The 16,362-nt window shown below is 40.9% G+C and overlaps 1 protein-coding gene across 2 annotated transcripts in view; it reads left to right on the top strand.

Moving 5' to 3' along the window:
* The window catches only part of LOC122549671 (RNA-binding motif, single-stranded-interacting protein 3-like), a 1,362,397-nt gene that overhangs the window by 1,267,698 nt on the left and 78,337 nt on the right, over positions 1-16,362 (top strand). For both annotated transcript variants that reach the window (XM_043689502.1, XM_043689500.1), the window contains exons 10-11: positions 10,117-10,163; positions 11,002-11,098. In XM_043689502.1, coding sequence (XP_043545437.1) covers positions 10,117-10,163; positions 11,002-11,098 — 144 coding nt within the window. The remainder of the gene's footprint in view (positions 1-10,116; positions 10,164-11,001; positions 11,099-16,362) is intronic.

Raw genomic sequence — 16,362 nt, forward strand, 5'->3', positions numbered from 1 at the left:
GGTGATAGGGCCAGGGAAATGAAAGTCATGGAGGAGGTGGAGATCCTGGACCAAGGGTGAAAGGATGGTGTCGCGATATGAGGAGATAGGTTCGGTGGGGCAGGAACAAGCAGGTTGTGGATGGTCTGGGACATCTTGGTTTGGTGATGGGAGATGAGGTCGTGGTTGAGGGGGCAGTAGGAGGAGGTATCCATGAGTTGGCACTTGGCTTCAGCTGTGTACAGGTCGGAGCACCAACCTACCATTGTGCACCTCCCCCCCCCATGTCGCCCCCCTGGTTTAATGGTAAGGTTAGGGTTGGAGCAGAGGGAGTAGAGGGCTGCGCTTTGCGAGAGTCAGAGGTTGGAGTGGGTGTATTACTAAAAGTAAGGATGTCGTGCTTCAGTTATACATGGTAATGGCAAAACCAGATCTTGAAATCTGTGCACAAATTTGGTCTCTGTTTTTGAGAAAGGAAATGTACCTGTTGGCAGTCATTTAGATCAGGATTACCAGATTGATACTGGAATGAGTGAGTTGTTTTATGAGCTTATGCTTTCCTTGAAGTTTAAGTGAATGTGGGTTGACTTAATTGAAGTGTGTAAAACCTTTAAGGTCTTGACAGGATGGACGTGGACAAAAAGAGAAATTGCAGGAAAAGCTCAACAGGTCTGACAGCATCTGTGGAGAGTCAAAGCAGAGTTAATGTTTCGAGTCCAGTGACCCTTCTTTAGAACTGATGTTCCCTCTTGTTTCATGAGTCCAGAACTAGGGGGCACTGTTTTAACATTTGAAATGTGATGAAGAGGAATTGATTTATCTCAGAGGGTTGTGCATCTCTATCTCTGAAGGTGATGGAAGCATTGCCATTGAATATTATTAATACAGAAGCAGAGGCTATTGGATGAAGATGGAATTAAAACAACAAACAGGTCAGCCATGATCTTGTCGAATGGTGGAGTAGACTCGAGGACAGAATGTTCTCCTGCTGCTCCGATTTTATATGTTTGTATTCCAGCCAATGTAACCAGTCCACGAGTTAGTAAGATCATGGTTGATATATTTGTAACCTTCACTTTCCTGACTGCCCCATAACTCTTAAGTCCCTTGTAGATCCAAATCTGTCTTATTCAGCTTTAAATATAATCATTGATCCATCCCCTCACTACTCTCTCTGGGTTGAGAACTTTACGGACTGACAGCTATCTGATAGAAGAAATCCTTCATCATACCCATTTGACATGGGCGATCTTTTGATTTTGAACTGGTGTCCCCTCTCTGAGGAAGCATCCTCTTCGAATCTAGCCTGCCAAGCCCCCCTTGGACTTTTATATGTCTCAATCAGGTCACAACTCCAACAAATATAGGTCTAATTTGCTCATCCTTTTCTCATGAGACAGCTTCTCCACCTCAAGAATCAACCAGCCTTTATCGAATTTCAGCCATTGCAGATATATCCATCCTTCGGTCAGGAGACCATCAGTGTCACTTTTACACTAGTTCAGGGCTCGCCGATGCTGTGAACAATAGGAGCAAGACTTCCCTACTTTTGTAATCTAACCCCTCATCCAAATCATTCATATCGATTGTAAGTAACACTAATCCCAGTAAAACTCCATTAGTTATAGTGTACCCATCTGAAAACTAACCATTTATACTGACTCAAAGCTACCTATTGGTTAGCCAGTCCATGCCAATGCATTATCCCAGTATCACCAATATCATCCGAATCAGTTCTGATGAAGGGAAACATTAACTCTGCTTTCTCACCACAGATGCTGCCAGACCTGCTGAGTATCCCCAGCAATTTCTGTTTTGGTTTCAAAGCTATCTAATGGAGTCTTTCCCTTTCAATGAGATAAATCTTTCTTCAGCATAATTTGAAATATCTCCCTGAACATCTGCCACTGCTTCTGTATCACTTAGCTTCTAACCTATTTCTCCACTCCACTGTAACAAACCCTGTCCGTGTATCTTTGAAACTGACTTAATTTGACTTTGTCACTCGTTTCAGATCTGGGTTTCTTGATCTCAAACTAAATGTGAAGTTGTATTGTGCAATGATTACTTTCAACTAAAGGATGCTATGTGCATTACCATGAGATCTTCAATTTCTCCTATTCCTTGGCTGATCCAAAATAGCTAGTTGAATAATTGGTACCAGACTGTATTATTGAGAAATTGTCTCTAATACAGTCAGTGAGTTCATCCTCAAGGCTATCTTTACTAATTTGATTGATATCATGTGATATTTTAAATTGTCCATGATTATAACAATATCTTGCTTACAAGCCCTTGTTATTTTTTGACATATACAGCAGGTAAGATGTTATTTACAGAGTATAAATGCAAGCTGCCTTATTTCACAGCAGTGGACTAGGTGCAGTGAACTTTGGCTATTTTCAAATATTACTGAATACAATAGTGATGGGTCCATTTATCAATTAGGCTTTTGAGAGATTGATAAATGCAATGAGGTTGGCATTCAAGGGCACCCAAACTCAAGAAAAATCATTTGAAATGCCTCACCGGAGATAGCTGACAGGGTGATTGCTGTCTGCAAAGTTTAGAGGCTGCAAATGCAGCAGATGTTTGAAGGCTAGAGGAAAATTACCAAGGCGTTTCACCCCAGCAGATTCAAACATTTGTCTCAAGTGTACGTTATATAAAGCATGTGCTGAGAACTTGTTATCTTGCCCTGCAAACCCCTGAAAATCTCACACGACCTTATAGTGTTTTAAATTCTCAATATGCATGGTCATTCAGCAATGTAGCATTCTTGCACACATCATAGAGTTGCACATCAAATCCTGTTGGACATCCTGCCTTCATGAATTGTATTGAGTTTCAACATGGATGTCAGGTTAGGTAAACACTTTTCTCTGTACGTGCTTCTCAAAATTATATCTAAAGTCACCTTCTCGGCTAGCAAGACGGGATGGTATATAAAAGAGCTGAACTGGAGTGAGGATTCAGAAATTGCAGATCATTTTGTGAAGTCCACCCAGGACAAGCTTGCCTAACGCATTGAGTGGCAGGAATGAAGAAGCTGGGACTGATACCATTGTGCAATAGTTAAAGCTCTTCCTCATGGCCAACAATTTGAGACATGTCCTTGTTTAATGTTATTGGTCTAGGAAGAGCAGTGAACCATCACCAACAGTGACCCTTCTCTCACCCCGTTCCATGCCTCTGCAATTCCTAAAACCACAAAACAGCTGAACCACAGCTGAATTTGCAAGCATCAGTGCAATTGCACAGATCCCAAGGATGCACAGATTCCCAAGTCATGAGGATCATCCTTCCTGCACTTTATCTAGTCCTGTTAGAATTTGACAGGTTTCTATGAGATCCCTCCTTATTCTTCTGAATTCCAGTGAGTGTATTCCTAGGCAATCTAGAGTCTCCTCATAGATACACCTGCTATCCAAGGAATTAGTCTGTTAAACCTTTCTTGCACTCCCTCCATTGCCAGAACATTGTTCTTCAGATAAGGAGACTAAAACTGCACACAGTATATTGGGGGTGGTCTCACCAAGGCTCTGTACAATTGCATCAAGTTATCCTGCTCCTATGCTCAATATGGTGCACATATGTTTTATCTCCTTCACTGCCTGCTGCACCAGCATGCTTCCTTTCAGCAACTAGGATACAAAGACCCCCAAGTCTCATTGGACTTCACTCTTTCCCAATCCACCACCATTCATATAATAGTCTACCTTCCTGTTTTTGCTACCAAAGTGGATAACCTCACGTTTATCTATGTTGTAGTGTATCTGCCATGCACTTCTCCACTCGTGCAACTTGCCCAAATCACAATGAAGTATCCTGCTCACATCCCCTCCCACCCAGCTTTGTGTCATCTGCAAATTTGAAAATGTTACATTTAATTCCCACATCTAATTCATGAATATATATTATGAATAGCTGGGATCCAAACAGTGATCCCTGCAGTACTCCACTGATCACTGGCTGCCACTCAGAAAATGACCCGTTTATTCCTACTCTGTTTTCTGTATACCAGCCAGTCCTCTATTTGTGTCAGTACACTACTCCCAGTCCCTTCCACTTTAATTTTATTTGCTGATCTCAGTGTGGGACCTGATTGAATGCCTTTTGAATGTCCAAATAAACCACATCAACTGGTCCTGCCTTATCACCTCTACTAATTACATCCTCAAAAAATTCAAATAGATTTGTCAAGCATGACTTTCCTTTTGTAAATCCATGCTGACTATCCCATCCTATTACTAATTTCCAAGTGCTCTGCTAATTAATATTTTATAATGGACTCTAGCATTTTCCCTGCTGACCCAGATTCTGTGGAGGCAGTTCCCTAGACCAATGTGCCTGAGCCTATTACTCCACTTGTTGGCATAATGTCGGGTACAGATAGTCTTCCCCATTTGTCACTTGACCTTTCTGGAAGAGTTCTTTTCATTTTCTTTATCCTCTGGCGTGCTTTGAAAGTTTGCTCCAGGCAAAATTGGAACTAAGAGGGTCGTGTGATTGTTTGGGTGGGGAGGGTATGGATTGGAGGGTTGGTAGTGGAAATACTACCACCAACCTGCCCTGCTCCAAGGGAAGCAGCACCTCCAGCCTTCCTGTCTGGAAGGCAGTCATAGCTGGGCGAGACCCCTGAAACTCCAAACCAAGCATAATGTCAGGGATTCATCAGCATCCTGACTCCCAACTCCCATCCATGCTGCAGAACCGATTATTGGGCCTTGTATTCATCAGGATTCTTAGGGTACAGTAGTGTCTCATTTCACTGAATATTTCCAAAACCTTTCTCATTATGCCTCACAGTTTGAGCGATAAAATTAGACCAGTTTACAATATTAGAAAATAATTACATGTGAGGAAATCCATTCAGCCCATTTTAATTAACCTGTCCTGAGAGTGTCTAACCTTCTCCTGTTAAAATGTGATAAGCAGTTGTTTCATCAATTTTTGTCTCTTATTTTAACCAATATTCCACGTGTTCACTTTTTGAGAAAGAAGAGTTCTGTGATGGTGTTCATATTCTGTTGTATTAATTTGAACGAGTCCTCAGGTTCTGCTCCAGTATTTTACAGTAATGTTCCAGATTAATGTTTGCTATGTTCTTTACAGCTTAGTCTGCCTGTTGCACATAATTTCTTGAACATCTCCTTCTAGTTAAAAAGCCCAAGTTCCTCCGGGTCTTTCCTTCATAAAGCAAACCCCTGGTAGTTGTAATTTGCTTCATGACTTTTCTCTGCAATGCCTTCGACATTTAAATATCTTGAAGATAAGAGCTATGTATAGATTTCAAGACGTAGCTTGTATAAAGATTGATCACTGCTTTCTCAGACTTTTAACAACTCCAGCCTGATTAACAACCCCATCCCGATTAACACCTTCATCTCCATTAAAACGCCTATCCCAGTTAACCTCTCCATCTCCATGCTAATTAGCATATCCATCATGAATAACACTCCTTCCATTCCCAGTTAACACATCCATCCCCATTAACAGCTTCATCCCGACTAACACCCTTGCATCCTGATTAACCCTTCCATCCTGTTTAACACCTCCAACCCAATTAATACCTGCATCTTGATTAACACTCCCATCCTGACAGTAAATGCTACAAACTCCTAGGTTTCTTTGTCACTCAGAATAAATCCTTCTAATCAGTTCTTTCTGCCACTTCCCTCCAGTAGAGTGCTGGACAAAAATTTCTTTAAACCTCTGCCCTGCCCCAGGGGCAGTAGGAACCTCACACTGCCATCCAGTTTGTCTCCTCTCTGCCCACCTGCCCATTCTGTCCACCACCTGCTCTGACAATCTTATTCACACAAAACTGCTGACCACCCCAATTCCCTTCCGTCTCCTTGTGTTAATATGTTCATGGTTCTCTTGCTCCAGGTACCAAGCTTCCCGTTTTCACTCCTCAAAAAAAAAACTCTTGAACCATTGCCCTTGCCAACCACTGCATCCCCTTCCCTGAAAAAGTGCTCAAATGTGTTGTTGTTTCCAAAATACATTTGTGTCTTTCTCAAACTCTTGTTTGAGTCCATCCAAACGGCTTTCTACCTCTGCTATATTTCTGAAATAATTCTGTAATATTTCTTAATTAAATAATTCGCACATAAATGACATGTAATATTACAAAGACAAATTGGTAAACCATCCTTCCATGTCCTTCAAGATCTGTCAACAGCCTTTGATAGAATTGACTCTTGCAATGCATCTCCACCATCATCCAGCTGGGTAGTACTGAACGTACCTGTTTCTATTCTTAACTATCTAAGAGGAACTAGATTGAACTGGTAAATGGCTTCTCTCACCACTTCTACACCATTACATGTGGTGTCCAAATAAGGATCTACCCTTATTTATCACCGCCCCTATCCTATTCCCCATCTACATACTTCCCTAAAGCAAAGTTGTCTGCAACACAGCATCTGTTTTTGTATTTATACTGACAGTAGCCAACTCTACTACACCACAACCTCTCCTGGTTCCTTCACTGTTGCTAAGTTATCAGCCAGCTCTCAGAATTGGATAAACAGTAATCTCCTCCAAGTTAAGTATTAGAAAGGCTGAAACTAGATAGCACCTTCCAAACATACAACCACTTCCATCTAGAAGGACAAGGACAAAAGATGCTTGGAACAACATCACCACCTGCAAATTTTTCTCCAAAACCACTCACCATCCTGGCTCGGAAATATGTCAATATTCCTTCAATGTCGCTGGGTCAAGATCCTAGAATTGCCTTCCAAATGGGGTACCGCAGCTGTTCGAGAAGGCTCACCACCACCTTCTCAAGGACAACTAGGGATGAGCAATCAATGGTGGTCTAGCCAGGGACACCACAACCAACAAAAGAAAAAATTGAGTAGCCAAACTTGGAAAATTCCTACTATGGGATGCTGTATAGAGCAAAAGAATCTTACAGCAGGAACATGAGACATGGAGGAGCACGCAGAGAAGGAGGAATCATCCAAACCCACAGGATAAATGATCCTGTACTGCCCTGCTGAGTGGTAGGTTGATCTAACATACAGTCCGCCAGTGATTCCTTTCAACAGTGTGGAGATCTCCACCAGTAGAGAATCTACACACAAGACAGAGGATCTGACATCCCCCTGGGTAAGGACGATACTCTCAGCTCAAAGACACGTGATTGCTTACCAGAGTTCAGCTGTGAAATGCGGACCCTTATTTTGAGATTGTGCCGTCGGGTCCTAGACTTTCCCACAAGGGGAATTAACCTTTCCACAAACTCCATGAGAATCATGTATGTTTCAATAAAGTTGCCTCACATTCTTTTAACCGCCAATGAGTACATGCCCAATCTATTCAAATTCTCATTAGAAAATCCCTCCATACCCAGGACCAACCTGGGGAACCTCCTCTGGACCGCTTCCAATGCCATTATAAAGATCCTTCAATAAGCGGACTAAAACTGCTCGCAGTATTTCAGCTGTCTTCTATTGATGCTTTGTATTGGTTTAGAAAGACCTCTGTTTCCATAGTCCATTCCATCTGAATTAAAGGCCAAAATTTCATTCGCCTTGCCTATTTCTCCTGGACATCAACTATAAAGCAGTTTCAATTTGAGATTTGGCTGGAGGAGATATTCTCTTTTTTTCCCCTTGATGGGACTGAACTTTCTTAATGTGCTTTGTCCATTTGAACACTAAAATCAAACTTTTTTGTGGAGGTGTTTATCTATAAAATGAACCTGTGAGGAACTTTGGGAGATCCCTACACTTGCATTGCCATCATTGGCACTCCTACCAGTAAGGGAATGGAAACCATTTCCAGCAGCCATTCATCTCCTCGCAGCCAGTGTGAGAGAGCTGTTCAGGAGGCTTGACGGAGGTTGAATGAGGCTGTTCACTAGAAAAGCTTGCTGGTACTGCAACATGCAGAAGGGGAATCCTGTGAAAGTTGGCCTTGTTGCAAATTTGTGAAAAATAGGAAATTATCTTAGGTTGTATAAACCTCCGTTGCAAATTAAGTGAAATTTTGTGCTAGCCTGAATTTTAATACAATTACTGTCACACACTCCCTTTTTTAATGCATTATCACAATAATTAGGGAATCGAATAAATTATTCTGAGACAATGATGATTTAATTTAATTTTCTGGGGTGTTCTTGCATGTTATGTATACCGCCTTCTCGACACAAGGTTTGCAAACTAAGTTTTTGACACCAGACGTGTGTGCAGATGAGAATTCAGACTGTTTGCATAATAGAACTGATTCTGTAACACACTGTAATCCAAGAAAATCTATACAAGCTGAACAACCTCTCAATGTTATGAATAGAAGAATATAAAAAAATGGATTATTGGAATTCTTCATGTATTATTAGAAATAATAGTAAATAATTAATGTTAATAATTACAGGATGAATGTCTGACCATTTGTCTCTATAACAGTCAATAACATGGTTGCTATTGCAGGGTCACCATAGCCCATGCTTTATAGACTTTAATTATGGGGTCCCTAATCTTTGGAATTCTGTCTAGGATATTAATCTGCTTTTACAAGGGCCTTTCATCTATCCTGGCTTTTCAAATTCTCCTTCTTATAAGTCAGTCCTCACCCAGTTATTTCACTGTCCACTTGGTTTAGGTAGTAAACTAATTTAATTAATTCTTTGGTGAAATGTGAATGTTTTGTTCCTTGAATCATTCTTATGGTTGGCTTGCCATCCTCTTTCAGTCTGAAGTAAGTTTAACGAAACTGAAGTGGCCAGCTCCTTGTTGTTCAGCTCATGTATTTCATTGTCATGTGTTATGCTCCCTTAAAATTAATTACCATGCCTCTGTGGAAACCAGACAAAGTTACACTCAGTTAGATGGTAATAATTATAACAACAGCAGACTATAACCCAATAAAGGGCTACAGTATATGCAAGCTTACTAACAGCGCTGAAGAAGGCACTTTATCACCTACCTTCGTGATTGCCTTGATTGAACCTGCTTCCACTATGCTTTTAGACAATGAATTCCATACTTGGAATCACTCAATTTGTGAAAAAGATTGTTCACACACTTTAGCAAATCACTTCAAATCTATGTCCTCCTATTCTCAATATTTTACGAGTGGGAACAGTTTCTCCCTATCTATTCTGTCCAGCCCCCTCGTGATGTTAAAAACCTCTATCAAATCTCATCTTAGGCTTCTCCTCTCTGAGAAAAAAAGTCTAGACTTCACCAATCTGTCTTCATAACTGAAGTTTGTCATCCCTGGAACCATTCTTGTAAGCGTCCTCTTTATTTTGTCCAAAGTATTCACATCCTTGCTGAAGTGTGGTGCCCTAACTGTAAGTTCTGCATAACCTACTTGTTCTCCTGCTTTACCAACTGTTTCTCCACCTGTCCTGCCACTTTTAATGACTTAGGCAGACTTATATCTGTTCCTGCATCTTCTTTAGAATTGTACCCCTTAACCTATATTATCTTACATGTTTTTCCAACCAAAATGAATCACTTCACACTTCTCCACATTCTTTTGCGAACTACCTGTGCACTCCAACAAAGTGTCCATATCCTTTTGAGTTCTATGCTGTCCACCTCTCCATTTAGAATGCTTCCAAGTTCTGTACATACCTCCAACTCCTCTCTTCAGGAAGAGTTCTTGACCTAGTGTTTCTTATAACAAGAAAAATATTTGGAATGTAAACAGGCATCCGTGTCACTTTGGACATGTAAGCTGCTATAAGAGCAAAGCAAAAGATTAAAACAAAACAAAATACCTGTCAGGATTCACAGTCCCCACCACCAACCCATTGGCAGGTCACCTTGGTTTTCCAGGAAACTAGCCACCTTTCTTGCCTGTTGGCAAGGCATGGGATTGTGGAGTTAGCAAGTTGAGGCCCTTAAGTAGCTATTAATTCACCACTTAGAGGCCTTAAATAATTAGGGGTCATGAAAGTTCCCAGTGGATCTTTTTGTCAGAGTTTAATTGGTGAAGTGGCCAACTCACCCCTTTATTTCCCATTCACTCTATTCAGTATGTTCTATAATTGATAAATTAATTAGACTATTGATGGTACTGCTTAAAAGATACAGGATAAATAACAATAGTTCAATTGGTGTTAAGATGAAGTTCTATAAGAATTTAATACGTATTGCAATTTCTTTTTTATAGACTGGAATGGCTTTAACCTATGATCCCACCGCTGCTATGCAGAATGGGTGAGTATTTTCTGAGCTGTGTGCTGGCTTGTTATAAATTATTAGTGTGTTAGAAGCTCCTGAGACTGTCACCTACTTCCATCAATGCCTTTCCAAATGTAATACAGAACACACTGAAATTAAAAGATCCATAGTCTGACGCTACTTTGATTAGTCAGTGTACTAGCATTTGTAAACTGTCTGGTGAAAATGCATTTCCAAAATTATTGGTATCTCTTATAACATTCTTAGAGGAGCTACCACACACATTTGAATGAAGAACTGAATGTGGTAATAATTTCCATCTCTTTTCTTATGGTTGGCCACTGCTCTCGAATGCTTTTGTGTGATAAAATAGTTCATACAAATCCAAACATAAAACATATTCCCATACATAACTGAAGTGTTTTGGGGTAGGATGCCAATAATGAGGAAAATCCAGTTTAAGTCCGATACATTTTCATGGTAATAAATAGATGTGCAATCAGGTTTGGCAAGGAACCTCCAGTGATTTTGGCAACTTCAAAGTGTATCAGCACCCAAAGCATAAGTACATACATGGGAACATGCTCATGGATATACAGACAGCAGAGAGGACAATGACCTCCTCTGAGACACATTCTAGCAAGCAACTCGACAATTAAGTATCACATCTAATGGACATTTTAATGTTGGAGACGTTAGGAGTGCCCAACTTTTGATCTGCAAACTTTCATACTGAATCAAGGTAAATGTTTTGCATTTGGACTTGACTTTTCTGGAATACAGCACATTAATAGGAGTTGGAAAGGGAATAATGGCATTTGCAGTTCTTGTCAGGATTTTTATTTGAAACTAATACTGTGCTTGCTTCCTACAGTTTTTATTCTTCACCATACAGTATTGCAACAAATCGTATGATTGCACAGACATCTATCACACCTTTCATTGCTGCTTCTCCTGTTTCAACATATCAGGTAGGGGAGAAGGATCTACTGCTCCTTATTTTTTTGCTTGTTCCTCTGTAAGTAATTAACCTCACCAAGCCATCCAATTTTTCTTTTTCTTTTCTGGAATTCTTATTGCATGCAAGCAATTAAAAAAGCCTGACTGATTTCTTTTGACGACTTGGAGTGGTCTGGAAGGAGGATGACAAGGTGAAGGTTGGGTACTGTGAAACTAAAATCCAAAACAGCATTTTCTCATCTTCCTTGTCAGTCTGCCACTCGTAATTTTTGTTTCAGTCCTACAAAGCAGCTTTATTTCTTATGAGAGCCAATCTAAGTTTTTTCTTCACATTCGCTCACGGAAGCTGGCTGTTGCTGGTAAAACCAGCATTTATTCCCCACGCCTAATTGCGCAAACTTTGTCGCTTCTGGGCCATTTCAGAGGACAGTTAAGACTCAACCACATTGGTGTCATGTGTAGGCCAGACCAGGCAAAGGCAGCAGATTGCTTTCCCGAAAGGACATTAATGAACCAGGTGGGTTTTTACAGAAATTAACAATGATTACGTTGTCAATGCTAGGCCAGCTTTGAATTTCAAATCTTTATTGAATTCACATTTCTTTATCTGCCATAGTGGGACATGAGTCACATTCCCAGTACATTAGTCTAGAGTGCTAGATTACTACTCCAATGATATTATCACTACCCATTGCTTCTCCATGCAGGCATATCTTACTCAGCCATTTTGCAGCTCCTTCAGTTGGTCTTGGATGTCAGTTCTGGTTAGTGGTCTTCCTTGGTGAACTGCAACATTTGTTGCCCACTCTTCCAGGTGCTGCAGATGTTTATTCATTTTTAAAGTGTTTGCATTACATAACTCACCTCATCACTCCAGACTACAGTGCTGCTTCCTTGTCACAGAGGCTGAGATGCTGACTGAAAAATTCCAGTCAGCCACTGATCACTGGCCTTATTTAGCCTTTTAATTGTGTTAATTTTATATCTAATTTAAATTAAAATGAGTTAAATTTAGTCCAGGATAGTCAGGATGCAAAGTTCATCCAGACTGCTGTACAGATAGAAATTGACCCCTCAATTCCCAACTGAGACCCCGATTAAAGCAAGCGAAAAGGAAAAAGCAATGGTTCTCTGAGATAGCCACCTGCACTTTGTGTGAGGGGCTTTTGATCTCATTTTAACTGTGGCAGAGTGTGGGCAAGGACCATGGGAAATGGCATAGAATCAGTGGCTAATGTAGACCTATTTTTGATTAATGAGGGAGTCAAGAGCCGTAGGGTTCAGTCAGGAAAGTGCTGTTAAAGCCACAATTAGATTAGCCGTGATTTTATTGAATGGGGGTATAGGTGCAAGGGGCCAAATGGCTGAGTCTGCTTTTTCTGTTCTTAGGCCATTTCTCCAGCACTTCCATTAATCCGCCACTGAAGTTCCAGTGAAGGAGCGGAAGAACCCTGCACCGATCCTCCCCAGTAATTCTGTTTAGCCTTATCATCACACAAAGAATATCACTGCACTGCCATTGTGTAAATAAAGATGCTAATATATTAACCTGAGAAACTAAATAAAGCAGTTAAGTCCACATGGAAATTAACTCAGATCAGTTTTTGCATAATAATATATATTATTATAGTCTGAAACAAACACAGAGAATGCTGAGGACATCTGGCAGCATCTTTGGAGAGAGAAAAACAAAGTTTACAGTTTGAGTATAGTATGACATCTTCTGAACTCTGTTCTGAAGAACAGTTGTAGTAGTCTTGAAACGCTGTTTACTCTGATCCTCCCTCCATGGGTGCTGCCAGACCTGCTGAGATTCTTCAGAAACTTTGATGTTTGTTTCAGATTTCCAGCATCCACATATTATGCCTTTACCTCATTACATTGCTGGAGCTGGGCAAAGATTGGCTAAAATTTGAATATAAGCAAGCCAGCGCACATAACATAGTCCGAAAATGGAACAATTTAAAAAACTGGAAATTGCTGTTAGCGATTTTGTTGTATTAATGCTCAGATGCTTTACAAATTAACTGTTAAAGTAGGAGATGCGATTTCAGATGAGTGTGGTAGCACTCATTCAATGCAACCATATCTGTAAGGAAGGTATTTGAGCTTGCAGTTATAATGAAAAGTTGCCTTCATTAATTGCTGTTGCTTTTCTCGTGTGAGTGCAACATTATGTGACACAAATGGGCTCCCCTTCAAAAGTAACAGACCAGCTGAGATATGGAAAAAAGGAGAATAGAATTGGCTTCCACAGGAATGCAAGCACTTTGCACAGAGACATTATTATTATTTAAATAGCTATAATGAAATGATCAGGTCACTTGGACCAGACAGGAATAGGTCACACATTTACAAAGTAATTACCAGTGAAGGAAATCCTTTGGTCCAAAATTAGGCCCAAAATTAATCTCAATGGATGATCCTCTAGGTTCATAGAACATAGAACATTGCAGCGCCGTACAGGCCCTTCATCCATTGATGTTGTGCCAAACTGTCGGACCAATCTTAAGTCATTCTAACCTACACTATTCCATTTTCACCCATATGTGTATCCCATGACTATTTAAATACCCTTAAAGTTGGCGAGTCTATTACAGTTGCAGGCAGGGCATTCCACGCCCCTACTACTCTCTGAGTAAAGAAACTACCTCTGACATATCTTTGGACTGTGGGAGGAAACCGGAGCACCCGGAGGAAACCCACGCAGACACGGGGAGAATGTGCAAACTCCACACAGTCGGTCGCCTGAGGGGGGAATTGAACCCGGATCTCTGGCGCTATGAGGCAGCAGTGCTAACCACTGTGCCACCGTGCCACCCAAATTTACAAAATAATTACCAGTGAAGGAAATCGTTTGGTCCAAAATTAGGCCCAAAATTAATCTCAATGGATCATCCTCTAGGTTCATAGAACATAGAACATTGCAGCGCAGTACAGGCCCTTCATCCATTGATGTTGTGCCAAACTGTCGGACCAATCTTAAGTCATTCTAACCTACACTATTCCATTTTCATCCATATGTGTATCCCATGATTATTTAAATGCCCTTAAAGTTGGCGAGTCTATTACAGTTGCAGGCAGGGCATTCCACGCCCCTACTACTCTCTGAGTAAAGAAACTACCTCTGACATCTGTCCTATATCTATCACCGCTCAGTTTAAAGCTATGTCCCCTCATGCTAGCCATCACCATCCGAAGAAGAAGGCTCTCACTGTCCACCCTATCTAATTCTCTGATCATCTTTTATGTCTCTATTAAGTAACCCATTAACCTTCTTCTCTCTAACAAAAACAGCCTCAAGACCCTCAGCCTTTCCTCATAAGACCTTCCCTCCATACCAGGCAACATCCTAGTAAATCTCCTCTGCACCCTTACCAATGCTTTAACATCCTTCCCATAATGTGACGACCAGAGCTGTACACAATACTCCAATTTTTGGCCACACCAAAAATATATACAGCTGCAACATGACAACCCCTCTACCAATAAAAGCTAACACACCGTATACCTTCTCAACAACCCTATCAACCTGGATGGCAATGTTCGGGGATCAATGCACATGGACAGTGAGATCTCTCTGCTCATCTACACTACCAAGAATCTTACCATTAGCCCAGTACTTATTCCTGATACTCCTTCCAAAGTGAATCACCACAAACGTTTCTGTATTAAACTCCGTTTGCCACCTCTCAGCCCAGCTCTGCAGCTTATCTAAGTCCCTCTGTAACTGCAGTATACTTCCTCACTGTCTGCAACTCCACCAGTTTTAGTGTCATCTGCAAATTTACTAACCCATTTGTCTACACCCTCATCCAGTTCATTTATTAAAATGACAAACAACAGTGGGCCCAAAACAGATTCTTGCGGTACACCACTAGTAACTGAACTCCAGGATGAACATTTCCTAACAACCATCACCCTCTATCTTTTTCCAGCTAGCCAATTTCTGATCCAAACTGCTAAATCATCCTCAATCCCATGCCTCTGTATTTTGTGCAATAGCCAACCGTGGGGAGCCTTATCAAATGCTTTACTGAAATCCATATACACCACATCAACCATTTTACCCTCATCCACCTGTTTGGTCACCTTCTCAAATAACTCAATCAGTTTCATGAGACACAACCTACCTTTCACAAAACCATGTTGATGATCCCTAATCAAATTATTTCTTTCTAGATGATTATGAATCCTATCCCTTCTAATCCTTTCCAACACTTTAGCCACAACTGAAGTAAGGCTCACTGGTCCATAATTATCAGGGTTGTCTCTACTCCTTGAACAAGGGAACATTTGCTATCCTCCAGTCTTCTGGTACTAGTCCTGTAGACAATAATGACATAATGATCAAAGCGAAAGGCTCTGCAATCTCCTCTTTGACTTCCCAGATAATCCTAGGATTAATCCCACCTGACCCAGGGGACTTAACTATTTTCACACTTTCCAGAATTACTAACACCTCCTCCTTGTGAACCTCAATCCTGTCTAGTCTAGTAGCCTATATCTCAGTATTCTCCTCAACAAAGTTGTCTTTTTCCTGTGTGAACAGTGCTTCCCCTATCTCCTCTGACTCCACACACAACTTCCCACTACTGTTCTTGACAGTCCCTAATCTTACTCTGGTCATTCTTTTATTCCTGATATACCAATAGAAAGCTTTAGGGTTTTCCTTGATCCTACCTGCCAACAACTTCTCATATTCCCTTCTGGCTCTTCTTAGCTCTCTCTTTAGGGCTTTCCTGGCTAACCTGTAACATTCAAGCACTCTAATTGAGCCTTCACATCTCATCCTAACATAAGTCTCCTTCTTCCTCTTGACAAGACCTTCAACTTCTTTAGTAAACCACGGCTCCCTCACTCAACCACTTCCTCCCTGCCTGACAGGTACATACTTATCTAGGACATGCAGTAGCTGTTCCTTGAACAAGATCCACATTTCAATTGTACCCTCCCCTGCAGTTTCCTTTCCCATCTTATACATCCTAAATCTTGCCGAATCGCAAGATAATTGCCCTTCCCCCAGCTAAAACTCTTGACCTGTGGTGTATACTTGTTCCTTGCCATCGTTAAAGTCAACTTAGCCAAATTGTGGTCACTATCACCAAAGTGCTCACCTACCTTCAAACCTAACACCTGGCTCGGGTACCAAATCCAATGAGACCTCACCTTATGTTAGCCTATCTACACACTGTGTTAGGAATCCCTGCTGCACACATTAGACAAAAACTGACCCATCTAAGGTACTCGAACTATAGCATTTCCAGTCAATATT

This window comes from Chiloscyllium plagiosum, chromosome 5 (genome assembly GCF_004010195.1).
Source record: "Chiloscyllium plagiosum isolate BGI_BamShark_2017 chromosome 5, ASM401019v2, whole genome shotgun sequence".
In the NCBI taxonomy this organism is placed as follows: Eukaryota; Metazoa; Chordata; class Chondrichthyes; order Orectolobiformes; family Hemiscylliidae; genus Chiloscyllium; species Chiloscyllium plagiosum.